Source organism: Anabrus simplex, chromosome 13, assembly GCF_040414725.1.
Source record: "Anabrus simplex isolate iqAnaSimp1 chromosome 13, ASM4041472v1, whole genome shotgun sequence".
NCBI classification, from domain to species: Eukaryota; Metazoa; Arthropoda; class Insecta; order Orthoptera; family Tettigoniidae; genus Anabrus; species Anabrus simplex.
In genome coordinates this window covers 52,345,606-52,358,684 of record NC_090277.1, presented here as the reverse complement: position 1 = coordinate 52,358,684, position 13,079 = coordinate 52,345,606, and the positions used below count along the sequence as shown (strand labels likewise).

General features: G+C 41.2%; 1 protein-coding gene across 1 annotated transcript; it reads right to left on the bottom strand.

The window, feature by feature from the left end:
* Nucleotides 1–781: 781 nt before the first annotated feature.
* LOC137502879 (cuticle protein 21-like) lies at nucleotides 782–5,215 on the bottom strand. Its single transcript, XM_068230049.1, has 2 exons — nucleotides 5,204–5,215; nucleotides 782–1,390 (listed from the first exon to the last, which is right to left on the bottom strand). Exons 1-2 carry the CDS (start codon nucleotides 5,213–5,215, stop codon nucleotides 782–784), a joined length of 621 nt encoding a protein of 206 aa, XP_068086150.1.
* Between the last annotated feature and the right edge of the window lie 7,864 nt (nucleotides 5,216–13,079).

The window sequence follows — 13,079 nt, the reverse complement described above, 5'->3', positions numbered from 1 at the left end:
TCCCGTCATTTTGGTTAATCTGCTGTCATATGTACATTCTTGTGACCATAAGCTGTTTAAGAAGTGGTCGGAATCCACCAAATTGTTAAACTATTCTATGAATGGAAGAGCCTTATTGGAGGTATACACCCCCGAAAGAGATTGGGTGAGAGTGAAGTTTTTAGAACTACTGAACTCGAAAGGAAATTGTAATATTGAAGCCAGTTTGGTGTAACTTCGTACACAATGTTTGCTGTTATAAATTGTATTTTGTTCATCAGATTGTTTTTAGGTTTTGGATTATAATTGTAGTTTTCAATTCCAGTAACATCATTATTTCTTTCTTTCTTTATAATTTGCTATTTTTCCTGTGAAACCTTTATTTATCTTTATCTTTATCTTGGCATGAATATTTAGATCGCAATAAAACTTATAATTTTCAAGTTATTAAATAATGAACACTTGAATTCCTACTAACCTACACATCTCCTTTAAAGAGTTGTGTGTATTTTCTGGCGTTATATTTACTCTAAAACAGTGTTAGTTCTTTCGAAGTATAAAATGCAAAGCAAAGCGTGCCCATTTTACGGTAGTATTGAAATGGCGAGCTTCATCAGGGAAGAAGGCTGTTCCTAAAATCTTTGACTAAAGATGAGCAGGAATTTGCCGGTGTTAATAAATAAGTCAGATAACATTGTACTTCAAATTTTATTTGTATATTTACATTCTTAATCTAAGTAGAAATAAATAATTGCCGGTTGTACAGAGAGAAGAGATTACTGGCTTAACAGATGGTTAAAGTTTAACCGTAGTAAGCCCTACCAGCCAAAGGAGCGGCGTAACCGAGGGGAGCGGCGACCTTAGCGTAGGCGGGGGCGGCATAAGCGAGGGGAGCGGCGACCTTAGCGATGGCAGGGGCGGCGTAAGCTACGGGAGCGTGGGCTACGGCGACGGGGGCGGCGACCTTAGCGACAGCGGCAACAGCGGGAGCTCTGTGTACGACGGCGTTGAATCCGTTGACGGGGTCAGCGGTGTACTCTACGGTACGGGTGGTGCCGTCGGGCTCCACCAGGCTGTAGCTACCCTGGACAACATCTCCTTGACGGCTCTCCTGCTGGTTCTTGGAGTCTCCGGTCAGAGCATCCTTGACGTCGTAAGCGTAGCTGTAGCTTGGGTTGGGGTCGAAGTCGGTGTCGACGGCGACCTTGGCAATGGCGGGAGCGGCTACAGCGACCTTAGCGACGGCGGGAGCAGCGGCGTAGGCTACGGGAGCGTGGGCGTAGGCAGGAGCGGCGTATGCTACGGGAGCGGCGTAGGCACGGGCGGCCAAAGGAGCGCCGGGAGCGTAGACGGCTGGAGCGCCGAGGAAACCGGCTTTAGCGACGGCCACGAGGGCGGCGAAGACGACGAACTGTGGGCACACAAAAGAAAACAAGTGATCAGTGATATTCGGGCTTTTATGAAAGATAATGCATTACATAATGTTTTCCAATGTGGATAATGGTTGTGTTTCCAGCCCTGTTCGGCTGGTAGTAACACTAACTCCCATAAGGTGCCGGTATTAGGTTTGTATGGTAGTGAAAAGGGAGTTCGTTTAGTTAGGTACTGTTTGTATTACTACTTCTAATATTTTTTCTATTACACCTCCCATGTTCTTCCCATTAGAATGAGGTTTCTGAAACCTTGAAAATTTTAACTTTCCAGTAAACTAAATTTACAGGCCTAGAAGATATCGTTATTTTGCACCTTGAGATGCTCCATTACTATCAAGTGAGGTATTTAAAACTGTTTATTCCCGTAACGTTCAGGTCCAAATTATGTATAAGCAATCTCTCAATCACTAGAAATGCAAGCCGCAAATCCAGGAGGCAGATCGTAGTTCGGAACGAACCGCCAGATGGAGGCAGAAACAGACAATGAATTCAGTGTCGGCTACTCATTCTTAGACAAATATTGATTAAGGTTTATAGGTATTTTAGATTTAAACTACTGTCTACGAACAATAAATTACAACATTCCTTTTACAATTATTTCTCTAAAATCTGAGATTATTTCATTTGAAGCTATTTTTAGGCACGCCAGCGTGTTCGTCAGTTAAACGAGACTTTGCATAGTTCATTTGTAAAACCACTTGTTGTCACAAGTAAGTAGAAGTGATAATAGCCAAAATTTGAGCTGCAAATTTTCCTAATTTCGTGTTCTTTAAAGCCTTAAAAAATGTTTGAATAGCCATCATGTACTCCAAATTTGCCGTGATACAGATATCAAATGAAATGAAATGGCGTATGGCTTTTAGTGCCGGGAGTGCCGAGGACATGTTCGGCTCGCCAGGTGCAGGTCTTTTGGTTTGACACCCGTAGGCGACCTGCGCGTCGTGATGAGGATGAAATAATGATGAAGACGACACATACACCCAGTGCCCGTGCCCGTGTCAACGAAGCTAACCAATTATGGTTAAAATTCCCGACGCCGTAGGGAATCGAACCCGGAACCCCTATGACCAAAGGCCAGTACGCTAACCATTTAGCCATGGAAAAGGACTACAGATGTCAAAAAGGATACGTAATTTTTTTACTGATATTTGTAGACATTAGGACTTTGCAACATGAAATTGTTTTTTTTTTTTCATTTCGTGAAATTTGCCTGTATATGATTATTTCGTTAGTTAAAATGTGTCTTGGACAATTTCCAACTGGAACTAGACCATTATTCGCTTTACGGTACGAAACAGTGATGGACAAATAGACACAGACCTTCCAGCTCTTACGTCAAGAATGTCTTTAAACCAGTAAATGTCCATAAGTGATCTAAATGAAATTAACATCAGATAAAGTTTGTCTACTTGTGTCAAGCTGATGATTTTCAAATTTACTATTCGACCTCTCTCAGTCGGTTCTTGTTCTCTTCCGACGTAACTGCTCCTAGGGTTCCAAATGAAACATTTTTGAACCGCTATTGCTTATGCAAATCTGTCTACAAGGTTGTTTGGTGCGTTGCAGAAGCCTCAAAATTTTTAGCAAAAATATTCTAGTGATATTTGACTGACTTTAATGTGATCGCGAATATGCAGTAGCATCATGCAAAGAAGCAGATAATATCCAGATTTGTCACTAACTTCACGAATTTAATGTGGTTTATTTGAACGAACTCTGGGAGGTTTCGACCACTGTGTAACATTGTCGGTCATAGTTTCAAATCCCTTACGAGGTCATATCTCATGAAGCATAATGTGACGTAATCTGACATTGTTTCTACCAGCGATTGACAGGCTCGTATCTTCCCTGTATAATACCCCTCCGGCAGCTCCTGTGTTATTCTTATTGTGAGAATATCATTTTTACTAGTCCAGGAAGTCCTTCTTTTCTCATTTTACTTGGCCCGTAATTTTCTTTAAATTTATACATCCATTACTTCGTTTGATGTTGTGAGGGCTTGATCATCCCGTTTGTCTCCTAACCCTTTCAGACCGAGTACGCACAATTGTGCGGGTTCGTATTTTAGTTATCCCTGACCGTATTTGATGTTTTTTCGGCGCTACACCGGACTGCAGTGATTGTGCAGGACACGTGGCGTGTATTTCAATTGATTTTAGTATGCGCTTGACCGCCAGGGCGAAGGAAGAAGAGTTTAAAAAGCACAGTTGATCGGCGAGATGGCAGGAAGCAGTAGTGCCGAAAGTAAGTATTTATTTACTGCGTTTATATTAATCTAGAAGCTTTACTGAATACCGGAATATATTCAATGAAGTGTGTACTTTGGTTAGTGAACGTAAATTTTGAAGCTACACCATCGTACGTGATACAACGGGGTTTTGAATTTTGATACGCACGATTGTGTGGGTCCTGTTTTTCGGATGTTAGTTTTTATTTTGTAAAATAAACTATTAATATGTGTATTGAGGAGCATTTTAGTCAGTTCTTGATGTACAAACAAAAATTCACACCTCCAGTTTTCTTTCAGGTCTGAAAGGGCTAAAGCAACAATAATAATCATTTTTTCTGTGGTTATATTCGTAGTCCTCTTGAAGCTTGAAACTTTCTTGACTCCAACATCAGATTCGGATGCTAATCTTGTGTTTCTTATTTAGTACGACTGTACATTCCCTAGATTGATTTCATTTTCTCAGTAGTTTGTTTCGTAATCCTTTCCCTGTCATCTGCGACGCAATAAATTCCATTTCATAATACGTTGCTTCTTATTCCATCGATAGAAGATAACCTAGTGTAGGTCAGTGTAACTTTCACACCCGTTCTGAACTCAGACGCAGCCAACAAATAGTTTACCTACGTTGGGGAACCTCAGCTCATTAAGGCCACGGCCGCTTCTTTCCCACTTCTAGCCGTAAAAAAATCTCTGTTCGAATTTTCACTATATTTTTATCTCGGCTTATACATCTGTGCACGGTTTTCATATCACCATGAACAAATCGTTCAATTTCTGCTCGTTGGTTTCGGAACACACTCCCGATATACTCAGCGTTCAGGGCAAGTTGATTAAGTAAGTATGTGTGCAGTATCAAAACCCGACTGAATTTATAAGAGTTTAAATTCGGTTGATTCGAAATGTTTACTGGAGTCTTTCCCAAGTAATTCTCTGGGTATTTAGTGTTCCCCACGAGGTACTATCATCCCATCAACACAGTAATTAAAACTGAGAGGACTTTTCCACTTGGTGAAACTTACAACTTGAGTTTTCAAACCATTTACCATCATTCTATTATCTGCTGTCCATCTCGCAACATTGTCTATGTCTTTTTGTAGTCTCTCACAATCTTGAAATTCATTTACTCTGTGTTGTATAACATTATCACCTGTAAATTTAGGAGACGGAGGTGAAGGGGCTGATTCTCACTGTCGGCTGTCCTCTGAATGGTTGTCCGTGGTTTTTCCATTCTCCTGCACTAAGGATAATGCCGGGTCACTTCGTATTTTAGGCCTGAGAGACGGCGTTGCCGGAATGGAAACTTCTACCCACCCAAGATTGCAGCGATATGGAATATTGGAGGCAAAAAAAGAAAAAAATGCACGTTCACTCATTCACTCACTAGTGTATCGAATGAGAGGGAAAAGTCACTGTAGTTACTCTATAAAAACACTGCGATAACATCTGGAACTATTTAACACTTCCCTGGTATTACCCCTTAGATCTGTTATGAGAACTGCACGATTCTCGCACTGTATGAAGCACAAACGAACTGACTTCATGAACCACTGGCTTCACTCACCTTGTATGCCATTGTTGGTTGATCGTTGACGAGAAGATAGTGTTTCTCTGGTTTGTGTCCACTTTATATAGTATTATGCGCTGTGGTGTAATTGAGGCAGGTTGGTTTCTCGAGGAGGCGGAGAGCCACGCCTGGTCACTTTGAACTTGACCCACATTATTCTACCCCTAGGTACGGTCTCTCTTTACTGACACAGTTTGGGCTGCACCCATACATTATTCTGGTGCAATACTCGTTACGAGAATTGTAGCGAAAATTTTCTCACTTCACCTCAAATGGATGTGACTTTTGTCTGTTGAGTGCGATTGGAATCGCGAGCGCTTTTGTGACGAGTTACTGACTGCACCACTTAGCTGTCTCGCCCTCTGCCTTACCGTATTGGAATACATAGTCTACATATATTTATACTGATTATCGAATTGAGGTATGCTAGCTTACGAAAACGACAGAGTGAATGGGATCAAACTTCGAAGGGTCCACTTAGAAAATTATTCTTGCCCGTTGTGACAGAGTTTTTCAACGAATTTCAGCACGATGGTGACTTGGCATGGGAAATTCATAGCCCATTTTGATCCTTTCAATCACAAACCTACTACGCTGGCGTAGCAGGGGGGAGAGGTGATATTCCCACGTGGCGCGTCCCAGAAGGCGGATAGGGGTGTCGTAACCGGCTTGCCGGCGGACTTGGGGGGGGGGGGTAAATAAAATACCTCTCGCGGACCAAACACACAACCCCCTGTGGGTGGGGTACGCAGACGAAGAATACACCCACGGTATCCCCTGCATATCGTAAGAGACGAGTAAAAGGGGCGCCAAAGGGATGATTGAATTAGAACCATGAAACAATTTGTGATTAGTACCACCACGCGGGGAACACCATGGGTCGCTTTTACTTGCGCGTAGTACCACTGTGTTAGGTACCAAATAGGCTTGTGATTACTATCAAAAGAGTACTGTGCCGGCTTTTACAGTACCTATATGAGCGCACCATGGTCCTGGCTTGCCTATGATTAGTACCCACTATATGAGGATAGCGTGAGTCCCTGTGGTTGGTACACTTATGTGATGAACACCCTAGGTTTGCGTTGCCTGTAAATGGCGCAGCAATGTGCGAAACACCATAGGTCTGTATTACATGTGCGGATTTCATTACCTGTGGGTAGTATCATACTGTGTGGAATGCCGCGAGTCTGCGGTACTTTTGAGTAGTACCGCACCATGACATATACCGTGGTTCTACTTTCCTAGCGATAAGTACCATTATGAGGGGCCGATGACTTCGGTTTTGAACTCCTTTAGACTGCAAGCATCATCGAGTCAGTATCATGCTTTAGAATCAGTCCCTTGGTCTGTAAGACTATTATTTCACGTCAGTTTCAGAGAATGCGGGACATTGCGGGTCGGATCCACTGATTGTTTTAAATTCATATCCATTCATTCATTCTTCGTCCTCACGTTTTGAATATTGGTCAGTGGAGGATTTTGGACTTTTAATTCGTAATTTCATTTTGTGTCGTTTCGTACCAATAGGCGCCGATGACCTAGATGTTAGGCACCTTTAAACAGCAACCATCATCATCATCATCATCATCATCATCATCATCATCATCATCATCATCATCATCATCATCATCATCAGGTTGTAGATTACCTCCCAGTTGTTTACCTAGTTGGAAATTTATCTAACATCTTGCGCGATAAATTATTTCAATCCGTAATTCCTCTTCGTATAAATGAATATTTGCCCCAATTTGTCCTCTTGAATTGCAACTTGATCTTCATATTATGATCTTTCCTACGTTTGAGAACTCCACTCAAGCTTGTATTCGTCTACTAATGCCGTTACTCAATACTAGCCATGCCGATCTGAGTGGCTCAGACTCTTGAGGCGCTGGTCTTCTGACTCCAACTTGGCAGGTTCGATTCTGGCTCAGTCCAGTGGTATTTGAAGGTGCTCAAATACGCCAGCCTCGAATTGGTAGATTTTCTGGCACGTAAAAGGACTCCTGCGGGATTAAATTCGTGTCTCCGAAAGCGGCAAAAGTAGTTAGTGGGATGTAAAGGAAATAGCATTATTATTATTATTATTATTATTATTATTATTATTATTATTATTATTATTATTATTATTATTATTATTATATAATACTAGCCATTCCTCCACTGACAGCTTAAAACATTCCACTTAGTCGAGTAGCACGTTTCCTTACTTTCAGGACTTGCCAGCCCCCAATGTCTGCAACAAATTCCTCACACTATCCTTCTGTCGAAAATCGCTCAGAACAAATCGAGCTGCTTTCCCTTGGATCATTTCCAGTTCTAGTATCACTGGAACCATACTCTAATTGGGTCCTTACCAGAGACTTAAACTTCCTGTGCTTTACATCCTTATTACAACCACTAAATACTCTCATAATCATATGATGAAATCTGTACCCTTTATTTACAAATCGCCAATATCCAGTAATCGGGAGATAGTGGGTTCGAGTCCCACTGTCGGCAGCCCTGAAGATGGTTTCCGTGGTTTCCCATTTTCACACCAATCAAATGCCGGGGTGTACCTTAATTAAGGCCACGGCCGCTTCTTTCCAATTCTTAGGCCTTTCCTATCCCATCGTCGCCGTAAGACATATCTGTGTCGGTGCGACGTCAAGCAAATATTAAAAAAATTTACAAACCCATTTGTGTGATTATCCCAATGCAAATCTTTCCTTGTATTAACACCTAGACACTTACAGTGATCCCCATGAATTACTATCATACCATCAATACAATAATTAAATTTGAGAGGACTCTCCTTCTCACTTTATTTCCGTAATCTTCTTGCAGTCACTGACAGTGGCGTAAATTATTTGTTACGCTATACAGTACGATATCATCCACAGAAAGCGTGATATGTGATTCTAGTTCCTTGATCATGTATATAACGAAACACAAAGGTCCAATAACAATGCCTTGCGGGACACCCCTCTTAATTATTGCAGGATCAGGTAATCTTTTATCTATTCTACTTCTCTGAGTTGTATTTTCTAGAAATTTATTCGTAAATTACTATTTTTTTCTCTGTTACCTGGTGTATCCATAAGTTTTGGGCAGTTTGTGTGGTAAAGAAAACACGCAATTTGAAGGGAAAATCATTTTCTGTTTATTCAAAATATTGCCCATCTGCTTCTACACACTTCGCCAGAAAAACTGCTCGGTATTTTGCGCAGACGATTCGCCGAGCCATTGTCCAATTTTCTCGAATTTGCTGAAATGTTGCTCTGCGAGTGCGTGCCCCATTGATGCGGAGAAGTGATAGATGGCGCCTGGTCGGGGCAGTACGGCGGGTGTGGAAGGATGTCCCATCCAAGCGATTTCAGGCTGTCTTTCACTGGTATTCCTGTGTGAGACAGCGCATTGTCGTGTAACAAAATCACTTAGCCATATCTTCTGGCCCATTGCGGTCGTCTTGCGATCAATGCGTGATTTCAATTAATCATTTGTGGTTGATAGCGTTGTGCATTAACGGTTTTGCCGGCCTGTCTTTCACATTGAAATCATCGCGTTTAAATTGTCGAAACCATGTCTCACATGTTGTAATCGATAGAGCGTGTTAACCAGATGTTTCTACCCGCAAACGATAACATCCCACAGGCTTTTTTTCTTTTGATTAAATAAGAAAAGCAATACTTACCGCAAATGTTCTTTTTCAGGCACAAACGTCGACATGATCACTGAACGATACAACACAGACGCTAGTGTTTGGCGGACTCAACTTGTGTGTATTGGTAGGTTAATGTCAGACGAACAAACTGACTTATGTGTCAAATTCATACGCTGCGTACTGTTCGCTGGCGCCATCTCTTAATGAAACCGGAAAAGACTTATGCATGCACCTGGTACATACATACATACATACATACGGGTGGGGTCATAACATCGACAGCATCCGTTGCCTGTCGTACGAGATGACTTAAAGACGATGAATTGCTAGGCTGGCCTCCTGACCCCAACTTGGCAGGTTCGATCCCGGCTCAGTCCGGTGGTTTTTGAAGGTGCTCAAATACGCCAGCCTCGTGTCGGTAAATTTACTGGCTCGTAAAATAATAATAATAATAATAATAATAATAGTAATGATAATAATAGTAATAATAATAATAATAATAATCGTTTGGCCTGAGCTACCGTGTGCAGACATTTCAATTTGACGCCATCTGGCTGTGTGCTCGTCAATTTCGACGTTCCGTTTTACTCTAGGCTCACTAGACGGCAGAGCGAGTAAACGGAATCTCTCTTGGGCGTCTGTGGCTGAGATTTTAATTAATTTTGTCGGGTAAACGCCAAATGTGTCACCAGAGAACTTTTACATGCCGACATCGTACGACATGGAGTGTCGAATGGACTTTTTCCGCCCTTCAAAAATCCGACAACCTCTGCCGGGTTTGAACCCGCTATCTTGGGATCCGGAAGCCTACATTCTACCACTGACCCTGCGGGACTAAATTCCGGCACATGTGCGTCTCCGAAAACAGAGACGTAAAGCTATTATTATTATTATTATTATTATTATTATTATTATTATTATTATTATTATTATGTATCGTTAGGAATCCTCCTTTTGGGGAGCATGGTTTGGCGACAGTGGTTTCCCTAGCTGAGTCTGACCTTGTTTGCTCTTTCTTGTTCCTGACTGATAACTTTCATTTTTCCTGTCCGACATTCGTTGGTGAACTCTTGTTCTCTCCCGACCCCTACAGTATTAGGTTCGCGAGTGTAGTGTCTTATACCGAGCGAGTTGGCCGTGGGGTTAGGGGCGCGAAGCTGTGAGCTTGTATCCGGGAAATAGTGGGTTCGAACCCCACTGTCGGCAGCTCTGAAGACGGGTTTCCGTGGTTTCCCGTTTTCACGCCAGTTAAATGCTGGGGCTGTAACTTAATTAAGGCCACGGCTGCTTCCTTCCCATTCGTAATCCTTTCCTATCCCATCGTCGCCATAAGACCTATCTATGTCGGAGCGACCTTAAAGCAATTAATAATAATAATAATAATAATAATAATAATAATAATAATAATAATAATAATAATCTAGTGTCTTTTTGATTCTGAAGCGGTTAATGAGACCTGTCGCATCATCATGGGATGTCTTCTGACTACACCTGTGGAGAAGTTGTACTGCCTTGCTGGGAATACACCCCCTGACACTCGGCGAGAAGTGAGATGAAGAGGATGTCGACATGTGAAGCCTACCCTCTCTGTACGGCTATCTGCCTGTCACAGCCAAGATAGAAATGGAGTAGAAGATTTCTAGAGCCCTGCACGGATGCGGATATCCGCGGATTTATCCGCGAAGTTAGCGTCTTGGCGGGTGCAGATTGTGTGGCATTGCTAATAATTTTGCCGATAATTTCTAATTAATGAATTTAATTGATTTTCGGTCAAATATACTCTCATTTTTGTCTGTGGTTAGGCGACCCTTGACAGTGGTATGGGAGAATGGTGATATATAAAGAGCCTTGAGACATAAAGCCGTAAATCTGACCTAAGTCTAATTGGTTCCTGCCCGCAGTTAGTAGAAGGAAGGAACAAAGATCAATACGTTGGTAGTTGTCGCAAGAGAAAATCCCTCATAAACCTGTGATTGTAGGGGCTCTGGTTCCAGGTGTCAGGCCTATTATATTAAGTTAACAGATCTATCAGTTTTAATACCTTGGGTGTAATTTACTATTGTTACATATTTCCATTAATCGCGGATAACAATTTGCGGATGTGGATCACCATACGCGGGTGCGGATAAAGGTCTGCACACACCAAACGCGGAATGCGGGAGCGGGAACGATCCCGTCGCGAACTATTATGAGTACATCGGGATATGGGTCTATTCAAATCTGTGCATCACTCTCCCGCCTACATGGCGGGATTGCAGCGAACCATTTCAGTTCGGAGCATGCAGCGTTTTTCCGCGTCCCGCATTCAGTGTGACAGTAGCAATGGCGACTGAACAGTTGATAGAATGCGTTAAGAAACATCCAATGCTTTACGACATGAGTAATGAAGATTACAAGAATGTAACGAAGAAAGATGTGCTGTGGGATGAAATAGGAAAAGAACTGCGTATACCTGGTAAGTATCAATTCTTTAATTATCACTGTTTGTGTGTGACTTCTTTGCACACATTTCTCCGTTCGTAAACTTCCAGATACATGTAAGATGTATACTAAAACTATGGAGAAGGGCCAACGGGGCGAAAACATGGAGCTGCTGTGTGATTTTTCTTAAGGTTTCCTCTAAGACATATTTATGTATTGACTAAGGTGGACTAATTATACCTATTTTTGGTTTAGAAGACGGAACAAATATGAATTTTTTTGAAAGATCATCTTTGGCAAATCTGTTTACGAGATTTCCACTGGACCTCCTTTAGCTTTGCGATTTGAGATTGAAAGAATATAACTCTTTGGAACTCCTGTGTCTGATTTTCATTTTTACTGCTTTAGCGGCAAAGATGAACAGACATGATATATTTCGCCGTATGTAAAGAGCAAACCTCAGGGAATCCTTAGGTTTCACGCAGGACTGCGCGCCCTCAGATGAGGAATTCAGTTGACCACAACTGTTCTCAAAGTTTTAACGTGACTAAAAATCCACATGACAGAAACACAAAATACAGTGTGTTTCTAAATTAGACCATGGGACTTTGGAATCGAATAGGTAAAGTTCTTTAAGTCACCCATGGGCTAAGATGCTTCGTTTCAGTGGAAGAATAAAAAAATGTGGGATGTATCTCGAATATGTAAACCATCTGAAATATTTGCTGACAGGAGCTCGGTTTGGGTACTAATATCCAGTGTTATATTTCTTGTTTCCTCTGGTACGTCTGTAGAGGAACGTAGATATAAATTCGAAGACATTAATGACAGTGTAATTCTGCGTTCTGTAGAAGGGGTTTACTTTGCATCTTCAGAGGTTAAGTTGCATTAAAAGTGAAAAGAGATTGAACCTCCATCTGCTGGACAGAAAGCGAACTGAAGTTAAGTAGTTTTTGGCATAGTCCAGTAGTTGGAACTTCAAAGGAAGCCTTTGAAGAACTTTAATATATATTTCCGCCATTTTGGTTAATCTGCTGTCATATGTACATTCTTGTGACCATAAGCTGTTTAAGAAGTGGTCGGAATCCACCAAATTGTTAAACTATTCTATGAATGGAAGAGCGTAATTGGAGGTATACACCCCCGAAAGAGATTGGGTGAGAGTGAAGTTTTTAGAACTACTGAACTCGAAAGGAAATTGTAATATTGAAGCCAGTTTGGTGCAACTTCGTACACAATGTTTGCTGTTATGAATTGTATTTTGTTCATCAGATTGTTTTTAGGTTTTGGATTATAATTGTAGTTTTCAATTCCAGTAAAATCATTATTTCTTTCTTTCTTTATAATTTGCTATTTTTCCTGTGAAACCTTTATTTATCTTTATCTTTATCTTTATCTTTATTTCTTGCCATACTATTGGCTATTCCATATTGTAACTTGGCATGAATATTTAGATCGCAATAAAACTTATAATTGTCAAGTTATTAAATAATGAACACTTGAATTCCTACTAACCTACACATCTCCTTTAAAGAGTTGTATGTATTTTCTGGCGTTATATTTACTCTAAAACAGTGTTAGTTCTTTCGAAGTATAAAATGCAAAGCAAAGCGTGCCCATTTTACGGTAGTATTGAAATGGCGAGCTTCATCAGGGAAGAAGGCTGTTCCTAAAATCTTTTCGTTGACCAAAGATGAGCAGGAATTTTCAGGCGTTAATAAATAACTCTGATCAGACTTGTACTTCAAACTTTATTTGCATATTTACATTCTTAATCTAAGTAGAAATAAATAATTGCCGGTTGTACAG